General features: G+C 41.8%; 1 protein-coding gene across 1 annotated transcript in view; it reads right to left on the bottom strand.

The window, feature by feature from the left end:
• Nucleotides 1–21,861, bottom strand: part of DCDC2C (doublecortin domain containing 2C) — a 46,127-nt gene that overhangs the window by 10,671 nt on the left and 13,595 nt on the right. Inside the window, exons 2-7 of the mRNA XM_048505928.1 lie at nt 20,136–20,267; nt 16,922–17,059; nt 10,058–10,106; nt 8,620–8,673; nt 6,861–6,972; nt 5,847–5,947 (exon numbers count right to left, since the gene is read on the bottom strand). Of these exons, the coding sequence (XP_048361885.1) occupies nt 5,847–5,947; nt 6,861–6,972; nt 8,620–8,673; nt 10,058–10,106; nt 16,922–17,059; nt 20,136–20,267 (586 nt within the window). The remainder of the gene's footprint in view (nt 1–5,846; nt 5,948–6,860; nt 6,973–8,619; nt 8,674–10,057; nt 10,107–16,921; nt 17,060–20,135; nt 20,268–21,861) is intronic.

Genomic DNA, 21,861 nt, shown 5'->3' with positions numbered 1-21,861 from the left:
TTGGCAGCAGGGGCTGGGGAAACATTGCCATGTCCCATCACCCTCCCCTTGCTGTTTCCAACCCCACCTTTAAAAAGGCCTCTGGTTTAACTTAACTTACTTTCAGACTGTCTTTCCCTGGCCTTGTCCCCGCCCTGAGTCTCCTGGCTGCCACCTAGAAGTAAGCTAATCTTAACTTTAAAGCAACCACAGGCTTCTTTTTCCACCAGCAGCAGTGGGGGGAAACCATGGGTGCATGTGTATGGCTTTTTCCGCCATTAATTTTTGTTTTCTTGCATACCACCTGATGATCTGCCACATATGTTAGGTTGGGAACCAATGATTTAGAAAATTACATGGCTCTCCACTCTCCAGTCTGACAGAGAGAATGTTTAGGCCAGCGACTATTTTTGCAGTGGAAGGGCAGGTACGCTAGTACCTTGTGAATCCATCTCTAAAGAACAACTTTGGACAAATGCGTTGAAATAATGTTCTAATAATCCTTTTACTTAATTGTTTTAGTGACATTAGGCTACATTTCCACAGATTTATTCATTTTAAAACTTTGTAAGTTTGAGCTCAGGATTTTTTGAAGCAATATGGTGATGATCAGAGCTGATGAGGAATTAAATTTTCTGTTTTTAGATACAAAAGAAGAAATTATAAAACACCCATCGAGAACGTATTCTCAAAAATCAGGAGCCCAGAAATGAAACGAAGAGAAAGAAGAGGAACATGAAAAGGGAGACAACAAAAGCTCTTTCAAGTTGGATTAAGGGTGCCTTCAAAAAATGTTCATATAGAACGGGGGAAAAGCTCTTAAAAACTTCATCCCCCACATAAGGAACAGTTGATTTGGGTAATAATGTACAGAATTTTGATAAAGGCGCACACGCAGAAAATGACAAAAAATGAACTAAAAGAAACAGAAGGCTTAAGTGGAAATGAGTTTGGAAAACAGAGGAATACTGTAGGCCTTGATACTGGCTGCATCACAACTGAGTTTCCTTCTCAAAAAGCAATAGGAAAGTATGTCACCAACAATCACATTTCATTGCCTAAAGCATTCCAAAAAACACCAGCAATCAAAATTTTCCACAAAGCATAGTGAAATTTCAGAGTGCCAATGGAGAACAGCAGAGTTAGAGTCAACAGAAACAAGCATTATATTATTTTTCCACTATCGTTACTTTGGTACAACACAGAATTATTTGGTACAACATTAACAGCTCTGTGTCTAAATCTGCCCCAGCATCAGTTTAAGGCTGGCTGACTAATGGAAAGTGATGGAAACTATGCAAAAAGATTCCAGAACATGAAAAATGCAATAGCCGTAGAGAATGTTACCTGTACCTAGCTTGGCAAAAACAATAAAGGCACCTGCGATCTGGGACAGGAGTTAACACAGTCTTAGAAGTATCAATCAAAACTGAAGGTGTGAAACTGTACAATATTTTAAAGGGCATCCTTTTTGTTGTACTTTTCCTGGGAGGACACGGTCTGGCTTTTAATGGTCTATCCAATCATATTGGTGATTCAAACAATGGAAAGTTTTTAGAACTCATAGAACTACTCTCAAGGCGGGACCCCATACTTCAGAAGCATGTGCTAAGCATACAAGAATCACAGAAGAGGGCTGAGCAACTTCAAGTTCACAAAACAAATTTATTGCAGAATGCTTGAATCTTGTGAAACATGTTTTGCTTGTGTACTTCGCAGTGATTTTGCAAAGTACTTCACAGTAATAGTAAATGCTGCATGCAAAACCTGATTTCTCACATAGAGAACAAACATTTATTTTGAGACTTGTAATTTTATAAGAAACACAGTATAAAATTCAAGTAAGATTTCTAAAGATGGCAGATTATAGAGACAAAAGAGGGTAAGGAATTTGAAAGAATATGCTTCTAGATGCATACCTGAAGCAATAACCTTTTTTGGAACAATTCAAACCATCTACCACTTGTTTAGTTCTAGTCCCAAGCACCGGGGAATACTTGAAAACTGCATAAGCTGTTCTCTTCAGAGAGGATTGACAGTTTAGAGCCTTTTGCAGCTCACCTGCTTGGAATTAAATTAGCACTGCAAGACCTCCTAGTACTAAATTTGACATCCAAAACAAGAAATGAAGCCCAGGGGGTTTTACTGTCTGTGACATCTTTTGTCTGTGTGTTAATGTCAGCTGTGCTGTACAAAATATTAGCTCACATAGATAGCCGCAATAAACTAATCCAAGCCAGAAATGTTCATACTGGGTGTCAGAGCAGGAAACACTGAAACACTCCTCTCAGATCTTACAAAACTTTAAACAACTGGAAACGCATGTGAAATGAAACCAAAATTGTTGTATTGGGCCTTTAGATAGAAATAAAATTCTCTCATGGATGTAGTAGACGCATAATTCTCTCATGGACGCCCAAGAGCGCAAGGTTGCGTGGTAACAGATTTGATACTAATTTGCTGGAGATGAATGACATGGATGATTCACCAGAAGCCTACTTCAGAAAATTGGGGTTTTATGTTTTAGTAGACAGTGCTATAGCAGGATTAACTGCAAGATTCAATGCTGTGAAGCAGTTGGCTGAAAAGTTCAATTTCTTGTGGAAAGATCTCACCGTGTCTAAAAATGATTTGAAAGGAAAAGCTTTATTTTTATCAAACAATATTCTGATGGGTTTAATAATGAGGATTTTTTTGACAGAAATATAGTTCCAGCAGTTTCTGGGAAGCATTTTTTGCGGCCACTTTCACAACTAAAAGTGGTGATATTTTTGATGGCAGACAGAAATTTCTTATGTGCAGTCCTACATGGGACTGTAGCAAGCTAACCACCTTGGAAGTTGGGTGAGACAATGAATGAAGCCCCATTCATGTAAGGCCAAAACAGAATGAGATGGATCGCCGCATCCACCACTATGGAGGCTTGGAATCAAGTGGAGGAGGTGGGTCTGCACCTCTGAAGTCTCAGTGTCAAGTACCACTGGTGCCATCTTGATCAGTGCCAGATGGAGAATTCTACAAATGGGGGGAGTAAAGGCTGTGTCGAGAGTCAGCCTTCAGAGAACATTCCCGGTGCTGATCACCAATTAGATGGGTATGACAATCCAGTGGAGAAGATACCCAACTTCTCTAATCCCCAACTGGGAGGAGGAGTTAGTCTTACAGAGTGGAGACCTCCATGACAAATTTCTGTTAGACTGAGACGACAGTCAGCGCCAATCTCCTCACTGTTCCAGGATGTGCCCTCGAGGTGACACTGGTACCTTCCTCATCAGGGATCTGAATTCAGATCAATGAACCCTAGCTGAAGTTTCACGGTGAGGGGAAAGACCCCTCCCCATTGGTTTGGAGCACTTCTTGGCTTTTGAAGAAGGGTGTGCAGCTAGAGCCCTACCTGATTGACATGAGGTGGTGGGTTGAAAGGTCGGAGTCAAGGCAACCAAGGGGGCTTTCAAAGACAATGGGATCTGGTGCCAACAACCTTTCATACAGAACCCCTTTTAATCTGGACGCAAGCCTTTGGGATAAGCTGGGCCCAGACATTACATGCACTTGGGAAATGCCCCTCACCAAGGTAAAGACGTCAGTCTGCATAGCCATCATTCTTTGCCCTACACTTGGAGCACTTCTTGAAAAAAGCTGATCCTTTCTTTTCCATGTGGAAGCTAAAGGGAAAACTCCACTAAGTTGACACAAACAGGAACACCAAACCACATGTCCTCTCAATGCAGCGGCAAAAAGAGAACTGAGGATTGTTCCCTCCCTCTCTGACTTGTTACCATTTTGGCAGGAAATCTTACCATCCTTGGCTCTGAGAAGGAGGGGAAGGGAGTGATATAGAGATACAGAAATACCTGAAGAAAAACTTGCTATTCTTCTCCATGGTAGGCCTACGCATGCATAATCCCATGTAGGAATGCACATAAGACCATGAAAATGAAAAAGTTGATTGATTCAAATACTTGGGCCTCCATTTCGATACATCCCTCGCATGGAAATTACATTTGGACCTGGTGAGGAATACTGCCTTGGAAGTCAGGAGTATCATTGTAAAATATTTTATACTGCAGGTGAATTTGTCCCCTTGGCTTTAAAGGTATAGAACGGCAAGCTCTCAAACCAGTTTTTGTATGGTGTGGAAATTTGGACTTGTGCTCTCTCTGAGAGGACAGATTATACCCAGTATAACTTTTTCTGATGCCTCCTGGATACTCCTAGATGTGTCTTGGGCACAGCACTTAGAGCTGGTGAATTATCAATGGAGGCTATCACATAGATAAAAGCACTCCTTTTGAAAGTCTTAAAATCTAAGGGCAGCCCCTACTTTACTTGAACTTGAACAGGCAAATGCACGGATTACCCAATGGGATCATTTACTGGACAACAAAAAAGAAATGTGTAGGGATTACAAATAATTTTTAAAAACGAATTACAAATGATATGGTAAAGACAACAGAGACCATAGAAATAAATAGGTTAATTAAAACGAATTTAAAGAATTTGGATTCTAATAGTGCATTTGTTAGGGTTCATAGGTTACGTTCGGCATCCATTTTAGGTATTCCCCTTCCAGTGCAACTGCTGAAGTATTTCTGTTGCCCGACAATACCAAAGCCGAGAAGAGCTTTTACTTTGGCAAGAATGAATACCCTTCCTTCAGCCGTTTTGGAAGAAAGATACTCAAATTGATATTCAAACGTGTAGATGCTCATACACAGAGTTAAAACTACTGAAAATATAATCATGGATTGTTCTATATTTAATGAACTGAGAGCCAATTTAATTACTCCTTCATTTTAAAATATGGAAGGCATCTGGCAGCATGAGGGCACAGGGGATGTGGCTATTATTCGATTTAAATGATTCTGCTGTTCTCATTTCTATACAGTTTTTGACCTTAGGCTTAAAATCATTGTGGATTTTTAAAAAAAAGACAGCTAAGAGAGCAGGAAAGGGGCCTTCTACACAACTTCACAGAATTCCTCAGAGGCCCTTATGTCTGACAGGATTTAAAAACAACAACAGCATGATCCAGAGCACTTTTAAATCCCGCTGATTTCAATGAGTGATTTATGACCAGTACCCGGAGGGTTTCATAGTTAGATCTGAGTCCAGTAGCAACAGAGACCCACAAGATTTTTGTCAAATGTATGACAAAATGAGCTTTGACTGACATAAGCTTGCACCTCAACATTCTTGTTGGTCTCTCAGGTGCTACTCAACTCAGATGTAGCTGTGCAGTCCAACATGGCTACCTTCTGAATCTATCTTCATGAAAGGGATTTATACAGCCCCAGGGCTTTCTGTCTCCCTTCACACAGCAGTGCCTCATAATTCCTAAAAATGACTTCATGTGGGCTTTCCAGATTAGGATTCAACATATAGTACAAGAGAATGTCGCTGGAAGAAAAAATCACCACAAAGCCTTATATTATGCTTTTCACTTATACACGGGCCCAAGGGACATGAATGCACTTAAATCTGGCAGAACGATTCTCAATCATTCCTGACTACTTTTTCTTCCCTAGCAAAGTTAAGTGAAAAGGCAAACTGTTCTAATCCAGTGGTACTTGCTCAGTGGCTCACACAGGGTCATATCAGTCATTAGCTTTAACCTGAAGAGCTACATGTACTTCCATCTCTGCATGAGATCTACGGTACTTCTCAGGGAGGTTTGCGGTTTACTAATTCCTCCAGTGGCAGCTGTTTCAAGGTGGAAACCACCTGCTAACCACAAGCCCCACTAGGCAAGGGCCTTGCCTATTTTGAGGCCCAGGAGACATGTCAAAGGGCCTGTGTGGCTCCTGAGCCACTGAGTATCACTGATCTAAGCAAAAAGATCAGGAACAATAACTACTTGAATTTACCTGGTCCACAGGTAAGTCTATCTGAACATCTCTGGCATCTTGAACCTCTTGAGCCTCTTCTGTTTCTTTTTGGCTTTTTTCGGCTTTAAAAACACTACGCCCTAAAAAGAAAGGATGTCAATTTTAAAAAAATTGTTAGTTGTAACCAACACTGAAAAAACCACTGATGTAAATACATTATATACATACATTTACAGTGCAATCTGGAGAGCAGAGTGGAAACCACTCAGGATAGGTGTATGGCCCCTGAACTGGAATAAATGTCCCTTGCACTGGCATAAAGGGCATTTATGCCGATGAAGAGGCACTTACGGTGCTGCTGGAGAGCTGAATGGCAGCGCAACAGTTGGGCACCATTGCCACCACAGTGCCAGTTTTAATTGTTCTGATGGGCAGGATAAATGTAGCATAAACATTTCTGGCTTAAGCAACAAAAATACAGAACAAACAGGAGAATAAAGAAGAGCTAAATAAAATAGACTATGATATGGTACCAGGATCTGGGAGGCCCAGGTTTGAATCCCTGCTATGCCATGGAAGTTTGCTGGGCGACCTTGGTCCAGTCACACATTTTCAACACAGAGTTGCTGTGAGGGTGACATGGACAAGTAGATAACACTGTGGTGTAGGAGGTTAAGAGCTCGTATATCTAATCTGGAGGAACCGGGTTTGATTCTCCGCTCTGCCGCCTGAGCTGTGGAGGCTTATCTGGGGAATTCAGATTAGCCTGTACGCTCCCACACATGCCAGCTGGGTGACCTTGGGCAAGTCACAGCTTCTCGGAGCTCTCTCAACCCCACCTACCTCAGAGGGTGTTTGTTGTGAGGGGGGGAAGGGCAAGGAGATTGTAAGCCCCTTTGAGTCTCCTTCAGGAGAGAAAGGGGGGATATAAATCCAAACTCTTCTTCTTCTACTGTTCTTAAGGGCCATTTGGGGAGAAAGGCAGGGCACAAATGAAGTAAAATAAATATGACTACAATGTCCTTATGTACCAGTTACAGTATTTCTTTTTACCATCTTCAGAAGACAGTTCTTTAGGAACTGCTTCAGGACATGCCTTCTTGGATCTTGCGTAAAATACTGAGCGCCTCTCTCCTTCTTCCACTTTTGGCTGTTCTGCTGAAGCCTGCATGAAACACAAGAACATTCAAATGTTGAACAGGTTTCCTTAAAGTATTGTAGCTACGGACTCCTAAAATAGCATAGCCACGAATAATCGGAAACTGACAAGAGATTACATGGGTAGTTTGCCTCAGCTTAGATGCTATTGGAAAATGGGGTTTTTCCTGCTTCCCTATAGCATCAGGCTGTTTCCATGCACTTCCTGTTGTCCTCCATCTTTGCAAAACCCACAGGGCTGCAATGTTTCAGGGAAGACTGCAGCAAAACTGGAGCACCACACATGTAGGCAGAAAAGTCTGGATCTTTCCAGTTCTGCCCATAGCAGCATTTCCTTGAATTTTAGTCACAGCTTCTCGGAGCTCTCTCAGCCCCACCTACCTCACAGGGTGTTGTTTGCTGAAGCTGGCAATGACATGTAAGATATAACACTATGAATAGCTCTCCTTATGGTGCCCCCAAAGTTTGGTGCACTTTGGACTTTAGGGGAGGCCCAAAGTTTATGGATCCTCTAGCCCTTCCCCCATTCTTTGCTAAGGAGATACGGGTAAAGGCATATCTGTACAAAAACAGGACTAGATACGTTTTGAACCAAAACCCAAAGCTATAACAATCTGGCTTTCAGAATTCCTGGCACCTTTTATTGTGACTTCTAAAAAAAGCGTCTGAGCCCTAATCCTCACCTGGGGAGCGTAGGTGTTCAGTGCTGGATCCTTGCGTCCGTTACTACAGTCATCATAACACTGAAACAATCTGTCGATAGCTAATTAAGAAAATGCGTGCAAATTTGCCCAGGGGGGGGGGCAAAAAAAACTATCAGGGAGACTGATGATACTGGCTGAAAATTGCTGCCGCTAACCTAAAGAGCTGGGAAATCCTGCCATGTGGAAAACACCAGAGTTCTTTCTAAAAGTTTTCCTATGTGTTTTTAATTTTCATTCCCATTTCTAAATACTGTGCCTTAATGGGGGTCCTGCATCCAAAGCCTGAGCCAGTAACTTCAGACATAACAATGCTGACAAGGCTAAAGGACTACAACTCTCTCTCCCCTCTCCTTTCCAGACTATAAACCCCAAGTGTCATTTTTAGCTTCCGTTATTATTTCAGCAATGACTTTAACTCTGGTTGACTCTAAGGGTTCTTGTTTCACCACAATTTGAATTAACAGAGGGTGCCAGCCTCCAGCTGGGACCTGGAGATCCCTTGGATTTACAGCTTATCTCCAGACTGCAGAGATCAGTTGCCCTGGAGAAAATTGATGCTTTGGAGGTTGGCGTCTATGGGACTGTAGCTCACTGAAGTCTCCATTCTCCGTAGGCTCAATCCCCAAATCTCCATAAGCTTCCCAATCTGGATCTAGTAACCCTACCCACCCACCACCCACTAGTGGCCGGAGGGTACCTGGCAACCTAGAATTAACTGACTGCCCACCCATAAATTAAAGACAAGTTTCAAACCCTGGTCCAATTCTGTTTAGCTTTCTGAGATCAGCCACATTAGGCATGCTCAAATCCGGCCACCTGAGCTCAGAATCTAGGTTGCTACATTCCCTTAAACGTGGCGACACCCAGGACCAATGGGGATCTTGCCCATTTCTACCACTGTACTCCAAGTCCTACCTCCCCCCACATTCTGTCAATAGGGAGTGAGATACCTGAACAGGAAGGTGGTCGGGTGTCTTTGAGCGGCTGGTGTGGGTGTCCGATCCCTTTAAAGGAACAGATAAGAAGTCAGTGGGAGGCAGCCAAGAGGGATGCCAAGCATTTGCTTTGTTTTTAATCATCACTAAGCATGATGGGGTATGATGGGGAAAAGGAATCATGTGCAAGAGTTAAACTGAGGAAGAGAAAAAGGCCCCTTCCACACATACAGAATAATGCACTTTCAATCCACTTTCAATGCACTTTGAAGCTGGATTTTACTGTGCAGAATAGCAAAATCTGCCTTCAAACAATTGTGAAAGTGGATTGAATGTGCATCATTCTGCATGTGCGGAAGGGGTCGAAAGGGGCCAAAAGAGAAGGAGAAGCAAACTATAGGTTGCTAGAAAGTCCAAAACTTTGACTCTCAACTTATACCCTGAAAAAACAGCTGGTCTCTAAGGTGCTACTGAACTCGAACTGAACTGAACTGAAGGAGCAAAGAAGACAGTTTGAGGAAGGTGGGAAGAAAGTGCTCAGACATTCAAAGTACTCAGAACAGGCTGGCGTACCACAGGAAAAAGGACTGTTTAGAGTGGTCTATGGAACCCACAAGTTTCAGGGTGCCACCAATGGCAGACACAATGAAAACAATGCATTACAGTGTCATTTCAGTACTGAGATAACCATGCTTGGCCATGTCCTGTGGAATTATTAGTTTGTTTGTTTTTTAAAAAAAGAAGAAGCTATTCCTCCTGCCATATCACAACCAGTCTGTGAAAGTCCCCTCTGTTTGAGATAGTTTGCAATGTGAAATCGTCTCCGATAAGTACAAGCCCAAAGTCCACTTGGTTGTGTGTTTCATTAGGTCCCATTCAGAGGCACAGCTGGGACAGAGTGAGCCCGGTGCACACTCTGTGTTTTCCGCTCCTTGGCCCCCAGGCCCCGCCCCCCACGGCACCCTCCCCTCCACTCCCTTACCTTAGAGCAGGCTGGAGAAGCGGCCTGTTCCCTTCAGGCTGAAAACGGCCTGGTGGAAACTACACTTCCCATGAGACACTGGGGCTCGTAAGGTCTCCTGTGAAGTGAAGTTCCCACCAGACCGTTTTCAGTCTGAAGGAAACAGGCTGCTTCTCCAGCCTGCACTGTTTCACGAAAGTAAGTGTATGGGGGGTGCCGCAGGGGGCGCTGCAGGGGGCTATTCCTCCCCCCGTCCCCCTAATAGCTCCGCCTCTGGTCCCATTCACAACAATTTACAGTTTCTATCACATTTGTGCAATGATCAATGAATGTGAACATCAGAGCCTTGTGAGGTTGTAATCCATAACCTGCCTGAACTTGCCATCTATTAATTTTTTTGATGTTGCTTTTGATGCAGACATTTGAAAGGGGAAAAATTCAGGTCTAGCTGGGTCTCATTGCATTTCACATAATTTTCAAATGAATTCTTACTTTTCTTTTGGGGGATTTTCGAAGTTTTGGAGTCCTGTGATCAAAATTCCTAAAATACAAGATGCAATTTATGTAATACAAGTATGTATCAGTGTAAAACAAATTGCTGCTGTAAATTAAACCATTGTTTCTGTAATCGTGTTACTGATTTAAAATATTCTAATGAAATATGTTACTTCTAAAGGCAATGCATTCTGAAGTTTCATCCATTTCACACAATAAACAATGGACAAAAGAAAAGCTCTACCAGGTTACATCAATAATAGAGAAACAACTATTCTTTCCCCCAGTACAGGTAGACCCAGTAGCATCGAAGCATGGAATGATAACAAAAGTATATCATTGTCTGTCATCCATAGTTACCACTTTTTACATTTTGTAACAAGGAAACACAATTTCTGCATATGCAATGAATTATTCAAATTAGGAATATTTGATACCTTCAAGTAGATATGGCATAATTCATGCTGCAGTTATAACTGATGTTTTCTAAAAACTTAGGGAAATGAAAGTAGTAATAGAGGAATGTGGAATGAAAGAATAAATGCTTCAAGCTCTTCCATGTAATCATATGTGTACTAACAAAGTGGTTTATTTTGAGCATGAATCCTGCAACAGAAAGTATTTGTAGTTTGGTAAACCCATGGACACACAGAATGTATACCCCTCAGATATTATTACGTATCTGAAAGTGACCTCTGCATCAGATATATAGCTAACTGAAGAAGATCTGCTGTCAGAAACTCTGCTAGAAAATGTAAGAATCACAACAGGAAAGGAGACAAATAACTTTTTCTTTTCTTCAAACAAGACTATTTACAACATGAATTGCCACCTTCTCTCCTGTCGCATGTTTACTTCAAATCAGTCTACATTTGGCTGAAAAAAAAGACAGCAGCTAGGGCTGCAATTCCGTACACATCCATAGTCTGCAGGTAGCATCATCTTGCACAATCCAACCACTGTGATGCAGGCTTCCTACAATGTTCAAGTCTTATATGTGACAGTTCCGATCATCAAAACTAGGTATTTTAATAGAACGCAGAGTGCAAAAAGCGAGTAACTGCTATTTAAAGTGAACAGAAAGAAACAAGGAATGAATAACCTTTACAGAGAGGTCTGTATCAAGACAATAAGGCTTAATGAAAGTATGGGCAAAAATCCAAGCAGTCAGTCACCTGATGTACCCCAGTTAAAGAAATCTGATAAAAGAGTCTGTGGCAGAAGCACTCTAATAAAATGATCTCACTGACCTTCAGGGATGGACATCTTGAGCTAAATCAGAGCAAATGGAAATGCATTAAAGTATGCACTATGACAAGTGTTTCCTGAAAATGAGCTGCCCTTAGCTCTTAACCCCCATAAGTTAGAAGGAAATGAAGGAATTTGTAAGACTGAAACAGTAAGATCTATACCATAACAGAAAGCCACAACCTTGGAAAATCAGACTGAGGAATGAACATACTAGGGAGATTTGTTCTCCAGTATTTTACGTGAGTAACTGGAATTTCAGTTTGGAAAACATACTAAGGCCCCTTCCGCACACACAAAATAATGCGTTTTCAAACCACTTTCACAACTGTTTGCAAGTGGATTTTGCCATTCCGCACAGCTTCAAAGAGCACTGAAAGCAGTTTGAAAGTGCATTATTCTGCATGTGCGGAATGAGCCTATCAAAATAAATCAACACTAGTAGAATACCAAGAGATGGGGGCAAAGAAGGCATATCTATCAGATCCCAAGATCCACTTCACTTTGGTCTTCATGCATAAAGATCAGATAACTCAGTTTTCATGTGGGATATATGCGAAGGACAGCAGAACAACAATAGAAAACGACAAGCATCTAGAAAATGAACTAATTCAAGTCAGAATGACCCAATTACATTCGCCCAATAACTGTGCAGAAGCTTTTTTGCAGTGAGTTCTAATGAACATGATGGAATGGCATCAACAGATGCTAGGAAAACAGTTTACTGAAATGAATGAAACATATTTCTGGTGTAAAAACCTTGTGCAAGGGAAACTGCTTTTTAATTCTTTCACAGAATTGTTCCTTAGGTACTTGAAGGCCTAAATACATGTGGCACTTTTCACAGGTCTACCCTGGGTCCTGTTGAACAGGCATATGCTGATAACTCCACTTTGAAACTGAATTCCTACCCATTCTATCTGACCTTAACAGTTTTGGTTTCAGACTATCCTTAATGTATAGGACAACTCCACTTTTCTTGTTTTTCTCACAAGTGGCCATGAAGCCTTTTCCTATCTGGATAGTAATCAAGTATTTTTTAACCTTCATTATTTTTATGAGCCTCTTGTAAATAAACAATATGACATTCCTTTTTCTTCAGAAACTGAAAACCTTTTTTTTTTCTTACATGGTTCATTTCAACTATTCACATTCCATGATAATATTCTGATACCATTGCCAAATATTTTCAGTCAGATTCAAAGGCAGATTCTGCACGGGCCAAAAACTGTGGTGTGAAAATGATGTAAACTCTTTTATACCGTTTTAAACCCTTTTACACTGTTTTAACACTGCTGTTTTTGGCAATGCGATATATATGTATGTATGTATGTATGTATGTATGTATGTATGTATGTGTGTATGTGTGTGTGTGTGTGTGTGTGTATGTGTGTATATATATGTATGTATGTATGTATGTATGTATGTATGTATGTATGTGTGTATATATATATATATATGTATGTATGTATGTATGTATGTATGTATGTATGTATGTATGTATGTGTATATGTGTGTGTGTGTGTGTGTGTGTGTGTGTGTGTGTGTATATATACACAATCTTATTTCAAATCTTTTTTTATAATTTGACAAAAATTCTTTAGCCCCTTGTACACTTCTTAGAATCTTCCTACTTCCCTTAAACATAAATGAAATGCCCCCTGGTACTCCACAATGGAACTAAATACTGTTTCTTTTAAGAACATCAGTTATAAAATTATATCCTTTCCCTTCAGAACACATGTCAGCATTTCTTTCATTAAGATGATTTATCATGTATTTTTAGTTTGTTTTCATAATGGGCATGAAGAACAGCATCTTTCACTGACTTTTGGACAAACCCCACCAAAGCGTCCCTTGGCAGTCTTCTCTCCTGTGCTATTTTAGAGTTCACATGAAAAACCACATCTACTTCATGGCCAAAATCCTCTTCTTTCCTATTTAGCATGCATGCAAATATCTGAATAATTTTAATAGATATCTTCATCCTTGTTTCCTCCAAAGCTCTAATTCTTAAAAAAGAATTAGTTTTATTTCTATCATCAGTCTCTTGATCTACTTTTTGATGCTCCTCCTCTTCTATTTGTTTCTCCAATTGATCTACTTTGTCATTTGCAGCTTTGAAGTCTTCAGCCATTTGTTTTATCCTTGTTCCATATCTTCAATCTTTGCCATTTCCTTTATTATGTTGACTAAGTCTCCTTCCGTCTTTCCCACATTCCTGTGTGTCTCATTAATCGTCTCCGCCATTTGAGTTAATTTTAATACTAATCCTTGTATGTTTTGGAAGTCTGGGGGTTGCTGTTGCATTTGCAAGGTCCCAATTTTGATCACAACTACTTTAGCCCCCAGCCCCAGCTCACATTTTCTTAAAAGGTTTTGGGGAACCAATTTTCTCCCCATTTCAGGTAACCTTTGTGTAGTACATCAATGCACATGTATGTCATAGTATCTAAGAATTTCATCAGTACACATCACAGGCGTAGCTACCATGGGGACATCCGGGGACAAGTGCCCCGGGCGCCACCTTGTGGTGGGTGCAAAAATCGCAGGTTCGTTTGTGGCTTTCTGTATTTTGTACTGCTTTTTTCCAATTTTGGCCTGCAGGGGGCGCAGTTTTTAGGCTAGTGGCACCAAAATGTCAGGCTATCGTCAGGTGACTCTCCTGATGATACAAGCCAAGTTTGGTGAAGTTTGGTTCAGGGGGTCCAAAGTTATGGACACCCAAAGGGAGTGACCCCATCCTCCATTGTTTCCAATGGGAGCTAATAGTAGATGGGACTATCATTTTGAGGGTCCATAACTTTGGACCCTCTGAATCAAACTTCACTAAACCTGGGTGGTATCATAAGGATAGTCTCCTGCTGATCCTAAGGTTTGAGTGAAGGTTGGTTCAGGGGTCCAAAGTTATGGACCCCCCAAAAGGGGTGCTCCATCCCCCACTGTTTCCAATGGGAGCTAATGGAAGATGGGGCTACCCTTCTGAAGATCTATAACTTTGGACCCCCAGAACCAAACTTCACTAAATCTGGGTGATATAATCAGGATAGTCTCCTAAAGATAGCCTAAAATTTTGGTACTGTTAGCTTAAACATTGCTCTCCTGACAGGAACCCTCAAATTTTCCCCGGGTTCTCTCTTTAAATCCACCCCCTTTGGAGTGGATTTAAAGGGAGAATCTGGGCTCCCTAGATGAAAAAAAAACATTGAAAGTATTGTTGAAGGCTTTCTGGCTTAGATTCAACTTTACTTGTTGTGGGTTTTACAGGCTTTGTCATGACCCATGTGGTCTGGTAGATCTTGTTCCTAACGTTTCACCTGCATCTGTGGCTGGCATCTTCAGAGGTATATCACAGAGAGAAGTCTGTTATAAGAGAAATCTGGACACAGTGTATAACAGACTTCTCTCTGTGATACACCTCTGAAGATACCAGCCACAGAATGCTGATAATTAACTTATTAGGAAACAAGATCTCTAGGCTCCCAACCACAGGCCAGAAAACCCACAACAACCAACACTGACAATGATGCTGTTTGGGGTGGATGGTTGGGAAATCTACCCTGAAACAGCATCACTTTCAATGTTGTTTAAACTAGAGAGCCCACAGTCTCTCTTTAAGGTGGATTTAAAAGGAGAATCTGGGCTCCCTAGTTTAAACAACATTAAAAGTGAGGCTGTTTCAGGGTGGATTCCCCCCTTCAAAAATAGCATCACTTTCAATGTTGTTTAAACTAGGGAGCCCTGGATGTGTTCAGATTTGTGTGTTGGGGCATGTTCTAAAATGTGATGGTGACTTTGAGATGACCTGGTGCAAAAAAATGTTGTTTGGTCGTGGTGGGGGAGAGACGCTGCCCATATGCGGGGAGAGGGGGGGACTCAGATTTTTGTCCCGGGCTCTATTTTCCCTAACTACACCACTGGTACACATACATTTCCCTAACAGTGCAAATAGCAGCTTCCTGGATCCATTTCAAGTGAGGAAAACAATGGCCTAAATGCACTCGCCTCTGTGTCCCAGGGTCCCAATTTTAATTGGACCTTCCACACTTGCCTGGGAATTGTTTCCATGTGGAATTTCAAGTGTACAACCCTTCAAATGACCTGAGGTGGATCCATGAACAGTATAACTTACACTTCAGCCTTAAATCCAACTACTATGCGTATTTTGTTTGCTTCCTACACAGAAAGTTAGAAAGGTTCTTACATGCTAATACTGTTTTCTCCACAGTACTGAAGTCTCTGTTAACTGTCTCAAAATTCTGGCAAGTTTTAAGAACACCTCAACAATAGGATTTGGTTAGTTAAAACCACAGATTTCTGCATTTTAATAAATTTGTTTGTGAAATACTGTCTTCTACTGCATCTTAACTTATGACAGACATTGAAATTATTCGACTCGCGAGGGTCATAGAAGAAGAGGAGAGAGGAGCTGATATCATCGATTGGGGAGTAGCCAGCAGCAGGAAGCGTGATCCGTGGATCCGGCAACTCTGCCATGTGCTAGTCCCTGGCACCTTTTATTAGGGTTTACAATAGGGGCGTACCGGGAGGCGGGAGAGCGGGAGAATATCATATGATACATGACATCATGGGATTGCCTACGTGTGGGAGGAAACGTTCGCGTCTGGAGTCCCCTGAAATCAATACACTGGGGGCATAAGCATCCTCTTTGTCCCTTTGTCATACCAGGAAACACCTGGTGACCCGTGAAGTGGGCTGAGGTAGTTCATGACAAGCTGTGACTAGCCCACGGGGGTCACAGCTTGCTGGGATGGGTGGCGTGTACAGGCCCATGGCAGGACACAGATGGCACAGGCATTCCTGCGCTCTTTCTGAGGTTCTGCTGGGTTCGCGGGGCTCATCCCTACAAGACATAGTAGAATTTGTTTTAGAAATCATTTTGTCAAGCTCATGCGTACATTAAATAATGAACAGAACAACCAAGCCAGTTAAACTACTTAACAGCACTGAAAATGACTGAATATGAATTTAAAATAAAGAGTTTAAGAAAAAATGATGTAAACATCACTGATATGAAATCTAAATTGCAAAATTCCAATCATTGTTATAAGCCAATATCATTAATACAAACCGTAAAAAATTGGCCTTGTTCCTATATTTAACCAGCATTTTTTTTCTGCAACAAATGATGCAATGTCTGAAAATTAGATCTGTCCAAATAACTTCAAGCTAATAGTGGACAACCTACACCTCACTGATTTCAACAGCATTTGGGCACCTGCCTAACTTCAGTTTCAGTGGAACTTACTTCTGCAGTCATGTCCCAGGACTGCAAACTAAATCAGTAAACATCTTTACCCCAATAAGGTGTTTTGTGGCACAGAAGCAGTGGTGGGATCCAAAAATGTTAATAACAGGTTCCGATGGTGGTGGGATTCAAACAGTGGCGCCGCCGCACACACGCACCTCCAGTCCCTATTGGGCAGGGAGGTTGCTTTAGTAACCCCTTCTCAGCACTCAGAAAAAATTAGTAACCACTTCTAGAGAAGTGGTGAGAACTGGTTAGATCCTACCTCTGCATAGAAGCACACTTTTCCACACCCCAGCAACAAAACTTCATTTGAAATATGAAGATAACAAGACCAAGCTTACCGTCGAATATGCCCTGGAACTTTAGGATGCTGCCAGTAGCGCAAAGATTGAAATTTTTCTTTACTACATGCAATATAAAATTGATTATCTTCTAACTCCTCTGGTCCATGTACAAGGTGGCCATGTAAAGTGTACAGCCTGTAAATGTAGATATGTAATAAATATCTCACAAACAGAATACAACAATTTCAGTATAGAAAATACAATTCACTGTTTCAGTATTTTGAAAAAATAATTTAAATACAACTCTGGGAACCCAAAAAGATGTCTGTGCACATAGAAATAGCCAGTGCCAATACAAATACATATAGTATATACAAGAAGCCAGTCTGGAGTAGTAGTTAGGAGTGTCAAACTAGTATCTTGAAGACACAGGTTCAAATTCCCACTCATGCAGTAGAAGCTCTTTGAGTGACCTTTGGCAAATCAAACTCTCTCAGCCTAACCCCCTTACAGGGTTGCTGTGAAGAAAAAATGGAGGAGAATGAGGTAATCCACTTTAGGGGCCCCTTGTGGAGAAAGATGGGGTATGAATGAATTAAATAAATAAATATACAAATATTTTAATTAAGATCTATTTTCTAAAATATTCTAATATACACATTGGCCTAGTACACGCATAGCAATGATTCTCTGCAAATGATAGTTTACAGATAAAACACGTGTCTAGAGAGCAGCAACTCCTTTCCATCCTGTTTTCAGAGATATTTCTCTTGTTGATGTTAATTATACTTTCAGGTACTGGATAGATGCAACGTTGTAGTTAGCAGTGAAGTAAAGGACAGAACAGTTGAGAGCCGGCATTATGGGGTTGTTACATGGGCCAATAAACACAGGGTTAAGGACAGTAAAAAACCTGGAGGGGGGGGGGAGGAACTTCACACAGATCCCACCCCTAAAGCAAGTCTTTTTAAAAATCCCGGGTTGCAGCTGCTTGCGAGCAAACGGCCGGGCAGGAGGCGTTTTATTTGGCTGCACTTTTCTTTTTAAAAAAAATTTCCTGGCTTACATCTGCGTAGCCATGCAGGTGTTAAGGGTTGTCATGGTATTGTGAGACGTCAGCATGGTTGTGGGGGTTCATTGGTACATGTCTGCTTAGCTATGCATTGGTGGGAGGGTAAATTTAAAAAATAGACATGCCTCCGTGCAAAGGCGCGACAGCAACCCACATTGTTTCCGTGGGCTCCAATCGCTGCCTGTATGGATGCATGCAAACGCGAAAACAGGAAGCAAGTTACTTCATCCCGACTGCAACCCGCTATACCAGTGATGGCAAACCTTTTTGAGACCGAGTGCCCAAATTGCAACCCAAAACCCACTTATTTATCACAAAGTGACAACACAGCAATTTAACCTAAATAACCCCCTTGAGCAGTGGCCAGCTTGCTGTAGCCTCCAGCAAGTTCCACATGCGCCGCTCTGTGCCTCTCTAGCATCTCTGCCCACCCCCACCCCCCGGGCAGCAGCCACCTGGAGCACAGGCACCAGGCCTGCCAGCCGAGTCCTCCCTGCTCGCTGAGGTGCACGCAAATCAAGTCCAGCGGCCCAGGCCAGCCTAGATGTATGTGTGTGGGGGGGGGCATTTCCCCCCCACATAACAAATTCTGTGCGCGTGTGCCCATAGAGAGGGCTCTGAGTGCCACCTCTGGCACCTGTGCCATAGGTTCGCCACCACTGCGCTATACATTTGTTGTGCAGAAAGGGTCTCAGACCAACTGATTGCACAATGCTGTTGTAAGGATAACATGGAGGAATGCATAACAGTGTAAGGCACTTTGAGTTCCTTCTGTGGAAAAAGGAAGTGTATAAATGAAGAAACTAAATAAGTAACATATGAGGTAGGTATTTCATAGACTGCTTTAATAAAAGTTTGCCTTCATTCACTCCTCTCTTTTTTCGTTCTTCGTCGTCTCCCCATTTATCTTCTTTTATCTTTCCCCCTGTTCATTCTCATTCTATTCCCTGTTTAGTACAATATGAACCTCTCCTCCATCCCCAAAAAACTGCAATAATGATTTCACCAGACACAGGCATTAATGCAAACCATGGTTTCACTGTACACCAGAGGTTGCAATCATGATTGATAAAATAGGTTCCATCATAAACCAGAAACTTACGGCCCCATCCAATGGAGGGCCCAAAAAGGCTTTAGGGAATGGTGCAGCCTTACGCCTACGCACTTGCCCTTCCCGGGGCACTTACCCCAATGGGGGGAGGGCAAACACGCCTGTGGCTGCCTGTCCTTCAGCCCCACTGCGCCAAAAACTGAAAGTCCAGGCTGTGGCAGGTCTGTGTTGGCATCCCAATCAGGGGGCAGAGTGCATGGGGGGTGGGGTAGGGTGTTTCTGGGGGCAGAGCTGGCATTTGTAAGTAAATATTAGGCTATTTCAGTTACCATGATATTTGTACACAGAGATAATTCAAAATGTGGCCGCAACTTACTGCGGGCCGCCTGGCAAAGGAGAGCACTGGCCCCTACTGGCTCCGCTTGTCCTTGTATGGGCAGGCAGCCTCACTTTGTTCCCAGCCCTGAGCATGCACGCGGGTCAGGACGCAAACGGGAATATCACGGTCGCGTCTAGTAAGATGCGACCATGACGTCATCACCTGGGGCTAGGCTGGGAGGCTTTAAAAGGCTGCACCTCCATGTCTTTGTCCACCAGAGCTCGAGGCGTCACCCACCCACCCGGTCCCCGGTTTTTAAAAATTGTTAATGCATGTGTTTTTGTCATAGCTGGTGCAGGTTTCGCATGGGGGTGATCCGTTGAATAGGGAAGGCTGTTGCTGACCCTGTTGCTTTCCTCCTTAAGAGGTCAGGGGTGGAGCAAGCCAGTGATGGAACGCCCAACAGGGACTATACAAGGCTTGCTCCCTAGCAGCAAATTGGGGGAGGGGCCCAGTCAGGGGCCTTTCGCCCAGCTGGACTCTTTCCCCCCAAATTCTGCTGCTGTAGTCATTTCCTCCAGCAGGTGGGCTCGAGGAACTTGTTTGCACTGGGGGACAGCACTCGGGCTGCCCAGTTGCCCAGATCATCCCTTCCATGCTGCGCTTTCTGCTTCCTGTTCTTTTATGTCAATAAATTTCAGACTATGGCCAAATTTTGTTACCCACTAAAAGGCTGTGGTGTGTTTTACTGGGCTGGGGCAGTGCGGGCAGATACCTTCATCGCGGGGCAATGAAGTCAATCTATTCTTTTTTTGCTACTTTTACTTACCTATGAATACGTCCACAGCGAAGAATTACTTTTTCATTTATCATTCCAAGGACTCGATCCCACTTCGTCAGAATAAACCTGGGTATAAGAATTTTTACAGGTGCTATCAACGTATCTCCATTTGTGAAAACACTGCCAAAGAAATATCATAAGTGTATATTTTTCAACAGGGAAGTTATATTAAATGGAGAGTGTACATTAGCAAACCATATTGACAAAATGATGCAATCTGTGACATTAAGAATCCAGCTAGTCAAATTTCACCAATACATTTTAAGTCTTAATCTGTTTTATAAAACTCATTTAAACGCATCAGGTAATACCATATATTTTTGACACTTTTGTTTGAGTTGGTTGGGGAACCAAAAGTGAAATATGTCCAATTGGAGAACCTCAGATACAGCCCTTGAAAATTCAATTACCTTTCTTTCTATACCAACCAAATATGTCCTCACAATTCCCAGAGGAAATAAAGTACAATCCTTTTAAAGAGATAATAGAATCAATTGATTTCTTCAGTGAAGCCCATATTAGAAAATGGTTTTTACTCAACCTGCAAGGACATATAGAACCACTCTGGGACTAAAGCTGCAATCCTAAGTATACTGACCTGGACGTTAACTCCCAAGAAATCAATGGGACTTACTTCTACGTAAACTTGATTAGGACTAGACTGCAAAAAGGCACTTTCTTCAGAAAAATGGAAGTTCAAGTAAATCACAAGCCAACATAAGCCTGTTAAAATATTTTATAATAATGCTATTCTAGGATCCTACTTGCCCTGGGCAACTATAATTTCTTCAATAGCTGCAACACAACCAGAAATAGAATACATTCACCTTAAACATTTTAAAGCAAAAAAAAAAAAACAGGGGTAGAAAACATCTCTCTCTCTCTCTCTCTCTCCCCCTCTGTGTGTGTGTGGGGGTGTAGGCACAGAAGGAAAAGAGTGAAAGTAAGAAGGAAATAGAAAGTGGTAGAAAGTGAGAGAAAGTGAGAGAAAGAGAGAGAAAGAGAAAAAGGAAATGATTTTAGATTTACCAGAAGGTTATTTCTTACTTCTCCCCATTATTTAGGAAAATAATGGAGAGAAAAAGATTCTGGCTGAAATACAGCTTAAAGTCATTTCACAGAATCATGAAAAAGTGTCTTTGTTAAGAAAAAGCATTCAATGTTCCTGCATTCCAGAAAAAGATACTTTTAATGCTTGTGTGCAAGTAAAAGGCTCATGAAAATAATATCTTCAACTAAAGCACAGACCCCGAAAATAGAAAATAGAAATAAAGCATTTAAATGATTATTTCAACTGAAGTATACTTATATGTAACTTAAGCAAGTTTCATTGAAGACATTTTAGTGTTAAGAATTATGGCTCAGAAATAGCAAAAGGTACTTTGCTTTCCAAAACAGCCCCTATTGTCTCTTCCCACATTCCAAAGAAAAGATACTTTTACTTAGCAATGAGCTGAGAAAGTGTGTGTGTAGAAAAATAACTGACAAAGCAGAATTAAAGCAAAGAAAGAGAGTCAAGCCATGTGAGAAACTATATTCTTAAGAATGCTATTTAACAATGTATCGCCATGATGGGAATATTGAAACGTCATGAATTGACAGGGTTTGGCTTTGCAACATTTATGATGCATCAGCTGTCTTTATCCTATAAGAACTGTGACTTTTGTATACTCAGGGCGACTCCTCTGATTCTATAACAGACCCTCTGAGGGTT

Source organism: Sphaerodactylus townsendi, linkage group LG01 (genome assembly GCF_021028975.2).
Source record: "Sphaerodactylus townsendi isolate TG3544 linkage group LG01, MPM_Stown_v2.3, whole genome shotgun sequence".
In the NCBI taxonomy this organism is placed as follows: domain Eukaryota; kingdom Metazoa; phylum Chordata; class Lepidosauria; order Squamata; family Sphaerodactylidae; genus Sphaerodactylus; species Sphaerodactylus townsendi.
The sequence above is the reverse complement of the archived record's forward strand: the minus strand, read 5'-3'. Positions and strand labels throughout refer to the sequence as shown.